The sequence below is a fragment of the Antechinus flavipes genome, chromosome 2, assembly GCF_016432865.1.
Source record: "Antechinus flavipes isolate AdamAnt ecotype Samford, QLD, Australia chromosome 2, AdamAnt_v2, whole genome shotgun sequence".
Lineage (NCBI taxonomy): Eukaryota > Metazoa > Chordata > Mammalia > Dasyuromorphia > Dasyuridae > Antechinus > Antechinus flavipes.
Genome location: NC_067399.1, coordinates 552,070,396 through 552,087,457, shown reverse-complemented (window position 1 = coordinate 552,087,457; position 17,062 = coordinate 552,070,396). Strand labels below are relative to the sequence as shown.

Genomic DNA, 17,062 nt, shown 5'->3' with positions numbered 1-17,062 from the left:
ATATCCTGGGGGTATAAATGGAAATAATGAAACAATTCTTTCTCACAAGGAGCATACAGACAACAGGAAAAAGAAAGTGAGCTGAAAGAAATATGAGAAGAGGAGCCTTTAACCTGGTGCCTGTGAGACATATCTACTTTCTCATTGCCTTTGTTATATGTTAATTGGCTAATCTTCCTTACTTGATGATAAGCCTTTGGGTCTGAACAGTGCCTCTGTCTCTGGTTTAAACATCAATGAATACACAATATAAATAGATTAGTTTGTGGGTTCATTGAGGACAATATGTTAGGGTAGCATATTGTAGAGGTGTAATAAATATTAATTTGCAGTGAATATTAAATAATACAGCACCTCCCTGTTCAAGTCAAGCTTGAACATGTGCAAAAGCCCATATTAAAATAAAGTCCACTTTATGGATACTCCTATGAGGATTTTGACCTCATTGACACAGGCTTTCCACATGAACCAATGATAAATTTGCCTCAAGTCACCTCAGCAGTATAATCATCCCCAGTTTACAACCAAAAGAAACTGAGATTAAGCAATTTACCAACTCACCAAAGGGCCCACATCAAGGCTTATTGGCATGCATTCTCTCCTGGCCCTTGCCCCTTCCTTCTGTTCACTAAATCAGACCTTACTCATTCTCAGCACCTCCCGAGATCAGTTTCAACACATCTTGAAACTCTGGTTTGAATCCTTGCAAGTATTATAATGGTTGTTATTTTGTGTGAGAGAGAGAGGGAGGGAAGAGGATGGGGAGAGGAAGAGGAAGAGGGAGAGAGGGAGGAAAGAAGGGAGAGGAAGGGAGGGAGGAAGAGAAGGAAAGGGAGAAGAAAGGAGGAAAGGGAAGAGGGAGGGAGAGAGAGCTACATATAAGAAGAGGATTCATTTTTCCATTTTGGATCAGTACTGAATCTGTGGAGAGCCTATCTGATAAGCTGGAGTTTGCAGTCAAGTAGGGAAAGATATAACAATAACTAGAAAGATAGAATGATAGCTAAAAAATTCAGGATTAGAGGAATAGTGGCTACAAGAGATCCAACTTTCTACAAATTGGAAGATATGACTTAAAATAAATTAGAGAGAAATGGGCTAACATTTACCTCTGTTTTTGTTTTCTGACACAGATTCAGCAATCCCCCAAATATATCTATGTTTAAAAATGAAAGTGAATGGAATTCCTGTATTATTTTCTGGCTTCTGTTTTTATTTTATTTTTCTTCTATATTTAGGGGCTCTTTTTTCAGAAAATAAATAATGAAACATTTTAGGCCCAGAATATGATATAATCTATGTATCAATGACCAATCCAATGTATCAATTGAAAATCTATAATGTCAAGTGTTAAAATAATGAAATGGTTTCTGTCTTCAAGTACATTCTAGTAAAAAAGATAACATGTACACAATCAATATATTCAAAATGAATACAAAGTATATTTTAGTAGGAAGGGCACTAGCATCTGGGAGGAGGAAATCAGGAAAGGTTTCATGTAGAAACTGGCACATAAGCAGAGTTTTAAAAGAAAGGAGAGATTTGAAGCCATATACAAGAGAAGGAGAGAGCACCTCAGAGAGACAGAAACAAATCACAAAACTAAACATAAAATAAAAATTTTAAATCAATACAACTGCTAAAATAGATTCCAACAAAAATGGATATAAGGGAAATTCTTAAGTGAAAAGTATAAAAGAAGCAATAGATTAATTTTACATATATCAATCAGAAGAATTTTTACCCAAATAAAGTATACAAACAAGAAAATTTAGAAATTAGAAGAAAAATCTTGGTATTACACATTTCTGATAAAAGACTAACATCAAAAATAGAGTTTTCACAAAATGAAAATAAAAGAAGTATAAGAATCTCTAGTTGATAAGTAATCAAATAATATGAATAGACAACTATCAATTTTTTTTAAAAGCCCACACTATCAACAAACATTAATTATCAGGAAAATACAAATTAAGGCAGTTCTGATGTTCTCATCAAGTTGGCAAAAATGATTTAAAAAATAACAAAATTCAGTCAAGCATATGGGAAAACAAGCACAGTGATTTGTTGTTGGTGGAAGCATGAATTGGTTGACATGCAACATACATGCTTGATAAATATTTTTAATTGGCTTAACCATTTTGAAGAGCAAAATTTACTATTGAAATTATACAATAAAAGTTATCCCAAAATGCCTGTCCCTTTGAGTCTATAGTTTGGTTTATACTATAAGATGATTGGTAAAAGGATGAAACAACCTATTTCGACAAAAATATTCATTATGGCAATAAAGAAAAATCTAAAACAAGTTATGTGCTAAAAGACTGGGGAATAAATTGGTACAATAGTGGTATACAGATATAATAGGATATTGTTGTGGCATAAGGCATAATGATTATGAAGAACACAAAGAAGTAAATGAAGATTAGGCTGGTGAATGGGGGGGGGGAATATCTAATTAAAAGAACAATAAATGTATTGATCACAATTACATAAAAGAAAAAATCTCAATTGATATAAAAACTCATGTTAAATGAAAATGGTAAAATAAAGTATGACAAAAATTGATGGCTGTTTTTGGATTAAGACTGACATACTTCCTCTTTGCATTTATCATCTGAGCATCTGATACTCCCTCTTTTGAAAGAAAGAGTTACTGTGGGTAAGAGAAAGATCTTGGACTATCACCCTTCAGATTTGCATATATGGATATTTTTTCTGTTTTTGTAATTAAAAACAAAGCAATACTGCCAATAAGAATATTTGGCATCTCTAGAGTACATTATCCTTTCTGGATACTTTCATGTGTATTTGGAAGAAACCCAGGTTCAAATCTACATTCCTATTTTTGTTGTCTTTATGTCTGATCCAAATCACTTAGCCTATCTCATTTTTTAGCCTCTTTCAATTTTCACATCTGTATAATGAGGATATTAGACTAAATGATTTCTAAATTCCATTCTGGCTTTAATTGTTTTCAAGATTATGCTTTCATAAACATGAAAACATGATGGATGAGGGGGGAAAAAGTGGCTCTTCAGGAAAGATAAAAATCAGAGAAAAAGACAATAAAAAGATATAATAATAACTGCATTTATACAGCAATTGAAGGTTTACAAAGCACTTCAATTCTGTAAGTAGTTTTTAAGCACCTACTATGTGTTATTCTGGCACTGTGCTAAGACCTGGGGATACAAAAAGAGGCAAAAGACAGTTCCTATCTGCAAGGAGTTACAATCTGGTGAGGGAGAACAACATGTAAACAAATATCCTTAAAGCAAGTTATATATAGGACAAATAGGAAATAATTTAAAGTGGACAAGTATTAGAATTAGGAGAGGCTAGGGAAGGATTCCTATAGAAGGTGCAATGGTAGTTGGGACATAAAGGAAGCCTGGTAATTCAGTACTCAGAGCAGCATGGCATAGCAGATAGACTCCTGCAGTTGGAATTAGGAAAACCTGGGTTAAAATTCTATGATTTTGAGTAAGTCATTGAACTTCCCTGTGCCTAAGTTTCCCCATCCAAAAAAAAAGGGTGAATTGAATTTAGTTTCTAAGTTCTTTTCCAGCTTGAAATCGAAGATACTATAATTATAGGGCTCTAGAGAACCAGGTTCAGACACCTACTATTATATGTGAGCTAAGTCAGTTTGATCATTATGCTTCATTTTGTTCATTCATAAAAAAATAAGAATGCCATTTCCCAACTTACCTATCAGTCTATGAGAGTAATATTGGAAAACTATAAAATCATTGCCTTAGGTAGAGATAGAGTGGGGAAAAAACCCCCAAAAAAATCCTTATTATTTTTACCATGTACAATACCAGCTCCTCCCCTTTCTCCTTCCCTTTTCCAATTTTTACAATCATTGATTTAGAGGGAAAGGCAGCCTTAGCTGTTATCTAGTCCTCAATTGTCAGTAAAGAAGCTCAGGCCCCTAGGAACTGAAATAACTTGCCCAAGATCACATCAATAGCAACTGGTAGAGACAACAATTTAACTTTATCCTCCACCTTCAGAGGTAGCATTCTCTCTACTGCACTGGAGCCTCTTTGCATAATGATGATAAACGCAGTCTCAGTGATGTGTTCTGTGGCTGAGTATTGCAGTGCTGACCTCAGTCTGCTGGTATCATGTAGGTGTTAAGACCAAGAAGTCTGGGGCAGGCCTGATTACATCAGGACCCAATTCAAAGTCATTGGCCTGCTGCCTGAAGCAGGTGTGTATATGTGTGCAGAAGATGGCTTCCCAACTCAGAATTTATGAGTGGCAGGCTGACAGCTGTCAAGCCCCAAACCTCTACCCCGTGAACAAATGATGCTTTAAGTAATATCATTAGCCGATTCCCCAAACAGAAAAATAAATTAACAAAATTATTCAAGTTTCCATCTGAAATCTTTTTTTTTTTTTTTTTTTTTTTTAAAGATGAGCACTGTTCTGTCAGGCAATAAGCATTTACTAAGGCTTACAAAAGGACCTTCTCTGGGAGTGGTCTTATCAAGCACCTACTTCAAAGACCACTTATCCCTGAGGAAACTATGACCCAAAATGAAAACAGGACCTCCAGTGACTGACGATATCATATTCCCATTTTCTACATTATTTCTTGTCTTTTACTAATCAATCCAGATTATAGAATACAGAGGAATAAATAACATACACAGGATACTTAACTTATCATTAGAGTAAAACCATTGAAAAACTATGTTAAAGTCCCTTGAGAATGGACCCTGTAGGCGGAAATAACACGGACTCAGTTCTTGCTTCTTGTACATATTGGTAAGCCTTTTAACCTCTCAGTGCCCCCAATTAAATCTCTAAGATTTTATGTTATATAGGAATTGCTGGTGTAGAGCAGTAGAGGGAATTTCCATACTGGGAGTTAACTGCCTGCAGCAATGAAATCACAGATTCAGATCCCTTTACCTTTCACATATTTTTAGCATGTATTATTAAAAGTAAGATAATTTAGAAATTTAGTCAGTGATATTGACCTTATGCTAATATTAAAATAAATTGATTTGCAAGTAAGAATTATTTTATTCATAGTACTTGTTTTCACCAGGTCTAATGCAGTGTCTGGTATATAATTTATTGTTCAATTATTTTCATTGGTGTCCAATTCTCTGTGACTCTATTAGGGATTTTCCTGGAAAAGAAACTGGAAAAGTTTCCTTCTCCAGCTCAATTTACAGATGAGGAAATTGAGGGAAAATAGGGTTAAATGACTTGCCTAGGGTCACACAGCTAGTAAGTGAGTGAGGCCAGATTTGAACTCAGGAAGTTAAGTCTTCTTGACTCCAAGCATGGCATTATTTCCACTTCACCACTAAGTTACTCTTTGGTATATAACGGGCAATTAAAGACTTAGTTTTAATTGATATATTAAGAAATTCCATTTCTAATAAGATGTGGCTTAGAAGAGTATGTACTGAATTGATTACCCTTTTTAATAGTTGTGGAAATGACAACAGTAGAAACTGGTGATTTGGTTCCCAGGATTGTCAAGTAAAAATTAATCCCTGGTTATCCACACTAAAAATTTTTTTACCCAGTTCTAGAACCTGCACTCCCAAACCTTTCCCCCTTTCAGCTTAGCCAGAAAGGAAGAGCAAGTTACTCCTCCAATCCATTCCTACGATGTGAAAGGGACAGAGAAAAGGAATAAATGTGGGTTTAATCAGAGTGGAAAATTTTAGCATAGAAAAAATAGATTATGAACCCAAATTTAATGATCATCAGGATGTTTAGGCCCTCAAATCTATTAGGATCAGGGCTCAGAAGTGTAATGGGCAGACAAACCTCTTGCTTCTTTTACAGCCATTTGGGATTTAGCCATGCTAATAGGTTTCTTCCTTTATTATAGTAGACTATCTTTGGGACTTACTATAACCCCTTTCTTTTAGAATTCATATACAAAGAAAAATATCGAGATTGTGGAATCATTTGAACAATCAGATGGTTGAATACCATTCAGAAACATATAAGATATCAGAAGATCCGTGTTTTAATTTTTATTCATTTTGAACAAATATTTATTTTTTAAAATTTATTAAATACAGAGCACTGTGCTCATATATGAGGTAGATACAAAGTTCAGAGGAAGCTAGATGGCACAGTGGATATAATGCTGTATCTGCAGTCAAAAAGACCTGAGGTCAGATGGTACTCCACCACTTATTTGGCTGAATAACGTTGGTCAAGTCATCTAATTTCTCCCAGTTTCAATATCTCATTTGTGAAATGATGATAATGAGAGCACCTACTTCCCAGATTTATTGTGAGGATCAAAATGAGATATTTGTAAAGTGCTTTGCAAACCTTAAGGCACATAAAAACTATGAGATAAAATGTGATTCCTATTTTTATGAAACATAGTCCACTAGAAGAAGATGACAAGTACAAAGTTAAATGCAACAAGTATTTATTAGTACTTATTAAGTACTAGGCATAATAGTCTATGGATAGATGTTAGTTTTACTAAGAAAAAAATCATGATAGTCTCTTCCTTTAAAAAACTTTAATTCTATATCAGATCAACTGAAATGTGAAACAGTATAAATTGCATTACAGAGATGCAAAACCACATGTTATGTGAAATCTAAGGAGGAAGCATTACTAAGGGATCAGGAAGCTATAAAGGATATGTAGGAATTCATCAGGTAGAAAGTACCTTGGATGAAGTTTTGAACAAATAATTTAACTTGTCTGAGTTTCAGTTTCTTCACAGCCAAATCAAGAGGCATTTACTAAGTGCTTCCTAGTACCAGACATTAAATGCTACAGATTCAAAGAAAAATGAAACAGTCCCTACCTTTCCAGCTCTCACAGCTTAAAGAGCTTCCCTCGAATCTCCAGATGTAAAAGAAGAATTTGCTGCTTCTGAAGGAATTCAACGAGATAATACAAATGAAAGTATTTTAGCCTATCTCAGAAGACGAATGCCAAAAGACTTAATGCAGTTGCTTTTGGGGACATCCTATATTATATGCAAAATAGATACAAGAGACCAAACACAAATCTGCCCATAAAGTCAGATCCCAGACCTTAGATTAAGAAAAACAAAAAGGCCATGAATGAATCTGATGATAAAACGGAAGTGTCACACCTATACCACGGAGAGTCAAAAGGATAGGCATACATCACTATGGGAAATGATTAAAGTCGTGATCTTTAGGAGAGGCAGAGCCTATCCCTTAGCAAATATGCAAACTGGTCGAGGAGACATTATACACACTGGACCTCATTTTTCCTTCTCCCCATCTTACCATGTAGATAGTGGTCCAAGCTGGTAAATGGGAAAGAAAAGGCCATGCTCTTTCCTGTAGGTTGGGAAAGGTCCTTGACCTTGGGGCAATTTCATGAAAAAACAAGGTCATCGTAATTACCCTCTTTCTGGGTCACTTGCTAGGAGCCATGCTTTTTAATGGGGAAGAGAACTTAGTCAGGGATTGCGGCTTAGTTGGTTAACCACCTGCATCAGAGAATTCAACACCATGATTTCATCTCGAGAAAATCAGCACCAACTTTGCTAAAGATTAGCAGAAACGTTTTCTAAGAGGGAGCCAAAAGGGAGCTCTGATTGAAGCGTTCCCCCTACTCAACCTTGGGGTGTGGGGCCACCTGGGGTTGGAGAAACAAGTTCACCTATTTTTGGTGGAAAGTGCCTTCTGTTCAGGTCTCGATTGGCCTCGGGATCTTCCTCCCCGCCCCCGTAGGATAAGCGCACGGTGAGTGTAAACAGTAGATTTAACCCGCGCATTACCCGCTCTCATCACTGTCTCTCAGCCCCGGAGCTAAGACTGCTTTCTACAGTCACTTTGCGTTTTTAAGTTCTCCCTGCTACTCGCGCTTTAAAAGAGAGGTCCGGGAAGGCTGGGGTGGGGAAGAACAGGTGCTTTACGGGTATTGAGTTCAGCCTTCTCCTTCCTAGAGGAATCATTTTTCCTAGAGAAACGAAGCCGCAGAGGCTGCAACCAGCCCTCTCCCTTCGTCGGGGGGCAGTATCCCAGCTCTCAAAAGCTGAGGGGCTTCCGGGGGAGGAAGAAATGGAAAGTTTCTCCTAAGGCAGAGGTAGAAGGAACTCCCTCCGAGGACGCTTCTCCTCCGCGAGGAGAAACGGGACCAGCTTTCTAGTCGCTGGAAATGGGACGGGAGCTCTCCTTGAGTCCGGCCGGCTGCGCAGCCCGCCCCAGAGGTGGATTACACCACGCCGAACAAGCAGCCTGCACAGAGTTGCCCCGAGAGCGAAGCTAAAGAAGGAGGGGGGTGGGGGGGGACCCAAGTTCCAGAAAGGCATGGCGGGGGTGGTGTAGTGGGGCGGGGTCTTCTCCGGAAACCAATTAGAGCAGCCCCCTCTGGCCAAGAGGCGTGGAGTCCTTCATAAAACAGGCGCTGGGAGCTGTCACCCTCTGAGGCGCATCCATCAGTCCCAACGCTGGGACGCTACAGACGCGGAGCAGTGTAGAAGTACTGGAAAGAGAGCAAGAGACAAGGGTCATGGCTACAACCAATGGAACTTTGGAAAACGGGCAACCCGACAAGAAGATGCCTGCCTTGCCGCATCCCATCAGAAACCTGGAAGTCAAGTACACGAAGGTGAGTCCTGGGGTCTGTGCGGCTCGGCCGAGAGGAACCAGTGGGCACTCAGCGCCCTACCGGGCAGCCTCTTGCAGGGCGGGAGCAGCAATTAAGTGTCAGGACAAAAAAGAAAAAGAAAACTCGGAGCGCTCCTATCAGGCTCTCTGCTATGGCTTCTGGACCCTCTTGATAACTTGTGACAGGCTCTTACCACCTTCTCCGCAACCGTGTCCTCCAAAACCTTTCGTTTCCCCATAGAAGGATGGTGGTTGAACCCGGGTGGGCGTCACTTAGTAAGTGAAATCAGTTTTGTATTTTCAACTCACCCAGGGCTTTCTCTAACAGAAAACTTGGGCAGTTTCTGAAAACGTATTAACAGCCACCCAGAGGTGTTCCTGAAAAAGCAAACACTTTTACAGCACTAGACTCTGGGTGAACATTTCAAGCCAGATATGAAAAGAGGGACTTTGGCTGGAGGTAGTGGCGAGTTTCCAGCTCTCATTAACATAAAAAGCTAAGGGATGTTCCTCGCATCCCACAGGTAGCCAATTCCTCTCTGGGTAGGGAGGTAGACAGGCAGACTTCCTCCTCCCTTCAAGGGCAGTTTACACCCTAATGATTCTGCCTGTCAATTATGAGACCTTTTCTGGTCTTCGACGTGTTGTTGCACTTCCCGTGGCTGCCTGATCTGTCTACCGCTTTTAACTAATAGCAGACATTGCCTGGTCGGTTGTGATTCAGAAGCTCTGTTAAATCTTATTGATCATGTGGTGTGTGTTTAAAACTTTATTTTTAAGTTCGCTGTTACATGGAATTGGGGTTATGTTTTTGTACGTTAAACAAAACCAGGCTTAGTGAGGTTTATTGAGCTACTTAGAGAACACAAGTACCAGTTCTTAGAAGATTGATAATATTTGAAATCTAAATAATTCTGAGTCTCCCGGAAACATACTGTTTATGAGAAATGGGAAATGAGAAAGAAGGAAACGTTTGTGTTTAATTTATGCAGAATTTAACTATTCAAATCCCTGAAGACATATATTTAATTTAAAATATCCAAGAATCATATCTTATTAAAGTCAATGGTATTAGTCAATGGTATATTTCCTAATCTGCCCTTCCGTAGCCCATAAAAATGTCACATTTAAAATTTACTAATAATTTTTTAAAGGCATTGGATTTCAGACCCTTGTCAAAATAGCAGCTAGTTTAAAGTTAAGATGAGGGAGTCAAAACACAGCAGATTGTCTTGGGATCTCAGGAAAACTGACTTCTTCAGCCAAAGAGAATCCATTTTTAGTGAGACAATAGACTTTCCTTTGTAAAACAGTAAGCTTAGAAGTTATGATTGTGAACTCCACAAGGAAGATGATTTACATGGGAGTTTTTAACTTTTTTGGTATCAGGGACCCCATTTGACAGTCTGAAGGAGCCTATGGATCTCTTTTCAATATAATGTTTTCGAATGCATAAAAATTCTGTAAGATTACAAAGGAAAAACAATTCTATTGATATACTATTAAGATTTTTTAAAATGAGTTCACTGATCCCAGATTAAGAACTTTTGATTTACATGAATTGTAGGAAACTATAAGGCACATATGAATTTGTTTCATACTCTGCTACAAAGTATTGTGTGAAGTTAGGCCTAGAGATGCTTCTTGCAAAGGGTCTGTGCTTAATTAATGCTGTGGAATTATATTAAATGTAAAATTTCAGAGTAAGATCTTTCTAGCACTTTCAATAAGAAAATGGGTTTGAAAAGAAGATATCTTTGAGTTTCTTATCAAAGCCTCTGATTTCATGGGGCCCTAGGGAGATCTCTTATATTGAATTTCACATTTTAGTGGATACCATAACAATAGTATGGGTCTTATAAGTATTAAAAGAATATTAGCATTTTAAGTATTGATCTTTGTAAACTTTGACATTTGCTCACTTTTTTCTTCCCACTCCCAATCTTTACAATCCATGTATGTGCATAGATTTTATTTTATTCATATCTATCGAGTACTATAGACATGGTGCTTGTACGTTCTTGCTTTTGAAAGTAGCCGTTCCAATCTCCTCAAGTAGATTTTATTGAACAAAGAAGTTTTCAAACCATTTAGTGAGATTGTTATTTTATTTATTCTCTTGGACTATAATTCTTAATCTTTATATCTAATCATGTTTGACATTTAATTTAATATTATGTTCAAAGGCCTCTATAAGCAACAGCAAAGAGAACTCTTAAAAATCAAAAAGCCATTTTGAACCAATAAAAATACTATTTGCCTAATACCTTAAGTTTTATGATGGAAAAAGCCAAAAATTTCTAGGCAATGATAAGAATATATTATTCTTTAGTTTTTAGGACTTTTTGTGCATATATATGTATATATATACATACACATACATATGAGACACATATATACTTGCTTAGATAGCTAAATAAATGCGTTTAGTGCATATATATTCACTAAAGAAGCCAGAAGACTAACATCACTGTAGCATTATTTTAACTTTTAAAATGTTTTCTAGAATAATCGAGGTAGGTATATAGCTATCACTGGAGGTATTGAAGTAGAGGTTAGAGGGACACTACCAAGGAAAGTTTTCTAGAGGCCTCTTAGATCAGATAGGGAATTGTACTAGTTAACTTCTAAGGTCCCTTTTAAAGCCAATTCTTAATTTCAGGACAATTTCCACATAATTCTCAGTGACCCCCTAAAAAGCCCGAATAGAATAATCTCCACTTAGAAATCTGGGAATAAATACGGATAAGTAAAGAGACATAATGGCATTTTTTTTGGCTAGATAAAAGTCATTAATATACTGTTTTGTTTATACTACCTAATAATCACATGTAGCAAATGATTTTTAAGGATTATAGAAGGACAAGTACAGATCTTAAATACTATCTAAACTGAATCTTTACTATATGAATCAGGTCTTTCTAATTCTCCATTTCTCCCCATTTCCTAATGATGGTAGTGATGTTTTGTTATTTTTTTTAAATGAAATTTCATTCTCTTCTTCCTAATTTTGCCCCCTTTCTAATTTACAGAGAAATCTATCTTTGAAAAGACAAATTTGAAAAGTTTCTTTCTGAACAGGTGGGGGATTGTTATTGGTGTGGCAACAGGGTGAGCTGTAGTCAGTATGGAAGGGTGGGCACTATTTTCTCAAAAAAGAGTGATATAAAGGAAAGAAAGCCGTCAAATTATGAGCTTGGACACTGTAAAGAGAGGAAATGAGAAGAAAGAGAGCAGTAGGTGGGAACAAAGACAAAACACGAAGAATAATTTTAAATGGAATTCTGAGAAGGAAAGGTAGACTGAAAGAAGAACTTGATGTGGTTAGAGTACCTAAATGAAAAAGTTTTACATATTATTTTTAAAAATGCTTAGTGTTACACAGTAGACAACAATGGAATTAAGTTTAACTAGCTGCAAAAGAGCATAATATAGAATTGGAGCTAGAAGAAGCCTGATTTTTTTCTTTTTTACAATTTATAAAATCATATGTCTCGGGGAAGAAAAACTTGTTATTCATTTATTTCTTTGCAAGTTTTAACTTTTGCCTCCTAATAGTTCATGCTTTGTGATTTTGGGTTGTTTAAAGAGATTCCTTTCCAGATCCCAGAAGTAATAGCCCTTCACTTTTTGGGTCCATTTCCCTCATTAACAATTTCCTCCAGGCATCCAAGATAATATTTATGATTTCATGGTTCATTAATATACTTGTTTTATCTATCTTTTTAAAAAAGATACAATTTCCTCAGCTCTCTTATGTAAAGCACTTCTGCATGTGTATAACTTGCTTCAAAAAAAAAGAATTGTGGAATGTGTTTTAGTTGAGCAGTCCTAATGTTAGGGGGAAGGCATGCTATGATGCTATGAAGAGAGTGTTTTATTTGGAGTCAGAGGAAATGAGTTCAAATTCCAGCTCTTTTGCACTTGTGTGACTATGAACAAATGACAACCTTTCTAGGCTTCAGCTTCACCATTTGTAAAATAAAGATTATTGGATTGGATGACTTCTGAGACTCCTTCATGCTCTAATTTATTCATTGAGTGTTTTTTTTAAATATTCATCAACAGTAATGAAATTAAATCATTGTTTCTTCTATTACAGTAATAATCTGATCCTGAATGTTGCATACCTGTAGACTATCTTTGCCTTTTCTTTCCCACATTTTAAAGTATAAAAATACACTAAAAAGTTCTTTGTAGGATTTGTTAGAATATTGTAAGCTCCTTGAGGGTAGGGGCTTCCCCCCCCCTTTTTTTTTTGGATCTTTGTTTCCAATGCTTCATTCAGTACCTTGCACTAAGGAACCTACTAAAGGTTTATTGAATTGAATCACTAAACAGTTTTACATAAAAAAGTTATTTCATTAAATCTAAACAAGAATGTAATTACAAATGTAATTTCAAATTATTTTTGAGTCACAAACTATTGCACCTACAAATGATGTTGAGGTCACTTTGGTAGCCAAAAAACTGCCATACCAACCTTAGAGACCAATCTTGCTTTTCCTGTGATGGACCAAGAATTCTAACTACCAAATTCCCTGTTAATGATTACCCAATCCTCACATGGTCTTCTTTCTAGAGGACATACATATATCTATCTTATACCATTCTTCTGTACTTACTTCTCATTGTAACTATGGAATGTATAATCTATGTTCTAAGCCATGAATATACCATATTGACTAAAAGACTAAACTTGTCGTTGTCCTCTTGCTCCATTTGAGGCAGCTTGATTTCATATTGAAAGAAGTTCTTTGGAGGTATCCTTTAAGATTTTTTTTTGACTCATAAATACCAAATTGAAGAATATTAGAGAATAATGGGACTGAAAATGTGATGTTTATATGCTTTCACACACCCATAATCTTCCTAACTCTATGTATAAGTAATACATAATACATTTTCATATGCTAATTCTTTAGGATCATTTTCTTATCAAACTTTTATGGTGTTAATAGAGCAATGCATTTTCTTATATCACAGATTGAATTATATGGGAATATCTAATTTATATGTCTTTGGAAAATGTCATATTCCACATCAATGAATTTCCTGATCATTGAAAATATGCTTCTTAAAGGAGTAAGACATTAAAAACATTTTTGATAGACATTACTAATACAACATACTTTCTAAAGAAAACTTAGAGACAACATGATTTAACCTTGCCGTTGTGAGTCAGGGTCATCATTAAGAAAATTGTCTGCAACGATTCAAGGCAATTCCAATGGATTTGGGATGGAAAATGCCAACTACATCCAGAGAGAGAACTGAATATGGATTGAAGTATAGGATTTTCACCTTTTTTGTTTTTTTTTCTTTCTCATGATTTTTCTTGTAAACATGGCAAATATGGAAATATATTTAAAGAATTGCACATGTTTAACTTATATCAGATTGCTTGCTGTCTTGGAAAAGGAAGAGATAAGAGAAGGAAGAAGAAAAATTTGGAACACAAAGTTTTATAAAAATGAATACTGAAAATTATCTTTACATGTATTTGGGAAAAAAATAAATACCATTGAAAATTTAAAAGAAAAAGAATATTAGTTGCCAAAGGACAATTTTGTATGTGAAATTGCTTTTCCTGACACCAAATGATCTAGAGTTCTTGGGTGTGTTTTTTCTGGACATTCTCATGGTTGTCAGCTCTCATTTCTTGTTACTGCAGATCACTTATTTCTATCAGTCCAGTTCTACTTTGCTGCTTCTAAAATGTTATGGATTATAAAACTAGGGAATCATGTTAATGGACAAGATCTCTAAGATTCTCTTCAATTCAAAAATTTTGTGCTCTGATATGTAAGCATGCTATAATTATGTGGGGAAAAAAAGGAGTTAAGTAGTCTCTGAGTTAGAACTAAAAAAAAAAAACTACTTTTAAGTATAGCATTAGTGTGTGAACTTTGTGACATTCATTTTGTCTGCTTTGAGGCCTGGAACACTTAAGAACTTAGAATGAGTATTTATCCTCATTACTTAATTGTTGCCTTTTACTGGTGTATCTTATTTAAGCAAATCCTATTTGGAAAAACCCAAATTTTTTTTAAAAATTGTACTTGGGAATGTGGAATGATTTATTTTGTAAATAGATTTGGTCATATGTCCTACTAAATAGCAAACTCATACTAAATTTCAATTTGTGTGCAACTTTTCTGAAACTTGCCTACACTTCTAATAAAGATTTGACCATATTTCATAACTAGACACACAGAGTTCTAAATTTATATATATACACATACACAAACATATATTTCACAGCAGATTTTACCTTTTATCTGGGTGAGGCAATAAGGAGTGGAGGTGGGAAAGGAAAGAAGAAAACTAGGTCCTTAAAGTTTATAACAAAAATAAAACATCTAGTTTAACCTTAATGCTTGTAACACTTTTTTCCTGGTTAGATATTTATCAACAATGAGTGGCATGAATCCAAGAGTGGGAAAAAGTTTCCAACCTATAATCCTTCAACTGTTGAGAAAATATGTGAAGTGGAAGAAGGCGACAAGGTAGGTTATTGGAATTTTTTTCCTGTTTAAAAGAATAATAAAGTTTGCTACAAAATAATACTGACTCAGAGATGGGTTTAAGGTCTGTGATAGTTAACCATTTTGGTGTGCATGTTTAAATAGATTAGAGGGAATGGAATCAATTAGCGATAACTGCCCTGCAGGAAACACGCAAGGTATTTTCCATGGGTTTTTTTTGGTGTATACACATATATATACATATGTGTGTACACACACACACATATATATGTAAATAAAAGTAAGGAATACAGGAATCTTTTTTTACCATGGTTAGAAAAAGTTTCTTATCAATTATTTGAAACTGAGAATATTAAAGAATATAACCCCCAAACAATATACTATCTGAATAAGTGAAGTTTCATTATTAATTGTGAGTTTCATAACCACAGTAATAATAGCTAGTATTTATATCGTGCTTTAAGGTTTGAAAAAAACCACTTCACATAATATTATCTTATTTAATATTCACAAAAATCCTATGAAGTAGATATTATTATCTTCATATTACATATGAGGAAACTGAGGTTGAGTGATGTTTTAAGTTACTTACCTATGGTCTCACAGCTAATAAGTTTCTAAGTCAGGACATTAACTGAAATAAGTTGTCTTGACTCTAAACCCAATACTCTATTGTACTAACTAGCTTTATATAAAATATGAAGTTCTAGAGGCCAATATTTACTTTTAATATATTTTATATGTATTACTGAATATGACTATGTTTATATGCATATATATATATATTTAACATACAAACATATACATATTCAGGACCAAATATCTGATTTCATTGGTATAGATAGGAAGCATCCAGAGAGGAATTTTTACCTTCTCTGTAAACTACAGCCTTAAGGAATTTCTTGGGGCCCTGGGAGGTTATTTATTGTTTAGGTTAAGATCAGTATGTGTCAGAGGCTGAACTTGAACACTGATATTCTGATTCTGAGACTGATAATTCATGATAACCAATTGGATAGCGTTCGTTCGTGTTCTCTCTCTCTCTCTCTCTCTCTCTCTCCCCTTCTCCTTCTCCTTCTCCTTCTCCTTCTATCCTTCCCTCTCTCCTTTCCCTTCCTCCTTTCCCTCCCTTCTTTTCCTTCCTCTCCTTTCCTCTCTCCCTCCCTCCCTCCTTTTTTCCCTCCCTCCTTTCCTTCCCCCTCCTCTCTGTCTCTCCTTCTCTCTTTTTCTATCATGTTTTCCATCTATTTTTCTATCAAATCATCTATTTATCTATTTTTGTGTATATATATATCCCTAGTCCTAGTATGTATATCCCGAACTTAATATGCTATAGATTATACATGTGTTTATATGTGTGTATAAATATATACACATATATTTATATTTATACACACACATACACACATCATGCATTCCTAAAATTGTAACCAAAACTTACAATCTCTGTAAACAATGTGTCACATTTGCTTATTTGCATATTTACAAGCCATTAGAGGCTAGATCATAGGTGTCTTCACTGGCAGTGTTTTTTCTCTGAGATAAGCTTCCATTTATATTGTATATATGTTATATAGAGAGAGTTATCAATCCGCCATTGGAATGTGAGCTCTTTGAGGGCAAGGATTATGTCATTGCCTTTCTCTGTATCCTTAGCCTGGTACCTGGCACATAGTAAGTGCTCAGTAAATACTTCTTCACTGATTTAAAAGCCACCACCCAAAAAAATCCCCAATAAGTACAGAAAGTTTACACAACTAAATGGAAAAAGAATATTGGAATATTATCTTGGCAAAGAAATATATTCTAACACCAAGGACAGAAGAAATAAATATTTATTGGAGCCCAGAACTAGCCATATTGGACATATTAAATATATATATATATATATATATATATATATGTACATATATGCACATGTATATGTGTGTGTGGTAGTAGAAGTAGTAATAGTGTGGCACAATGTATAAAGAC

At 35.5% G+C, this 17,062-nt stretch overlaps 1 protein-coding gene across 1 annotated transcript in view; it reads left to right on the top strand.

Moving 5' to 3' along the window:
* Positions 1 to 8,265: 8,265 nt before the first annotated feature.
* ALDH1A3 (aldehyde dehydrogenase 1 family member A3) overlaps positions 8,266 to 17,062 on the top strand; it is a 49,365-nt gene continuing 40,568 nt past the window's right edge. The window contains exons 1-2 of the mRNA XM_051980983.1: positions 8,266 to 8,601; positions 15,005 to 15,109. Of these exons, the coding sequence (XP_051836943.1) occupies positions 8,503 to 8,601; positions 15,005 to 15,109 (204 nt within the window). The 5' untranslated portion in view covers positions 8,266 to 8,502. The remainder of the gene's footprint in view (positions 8,602 to 15,004; positions 15,110 to 17,062) is intronic.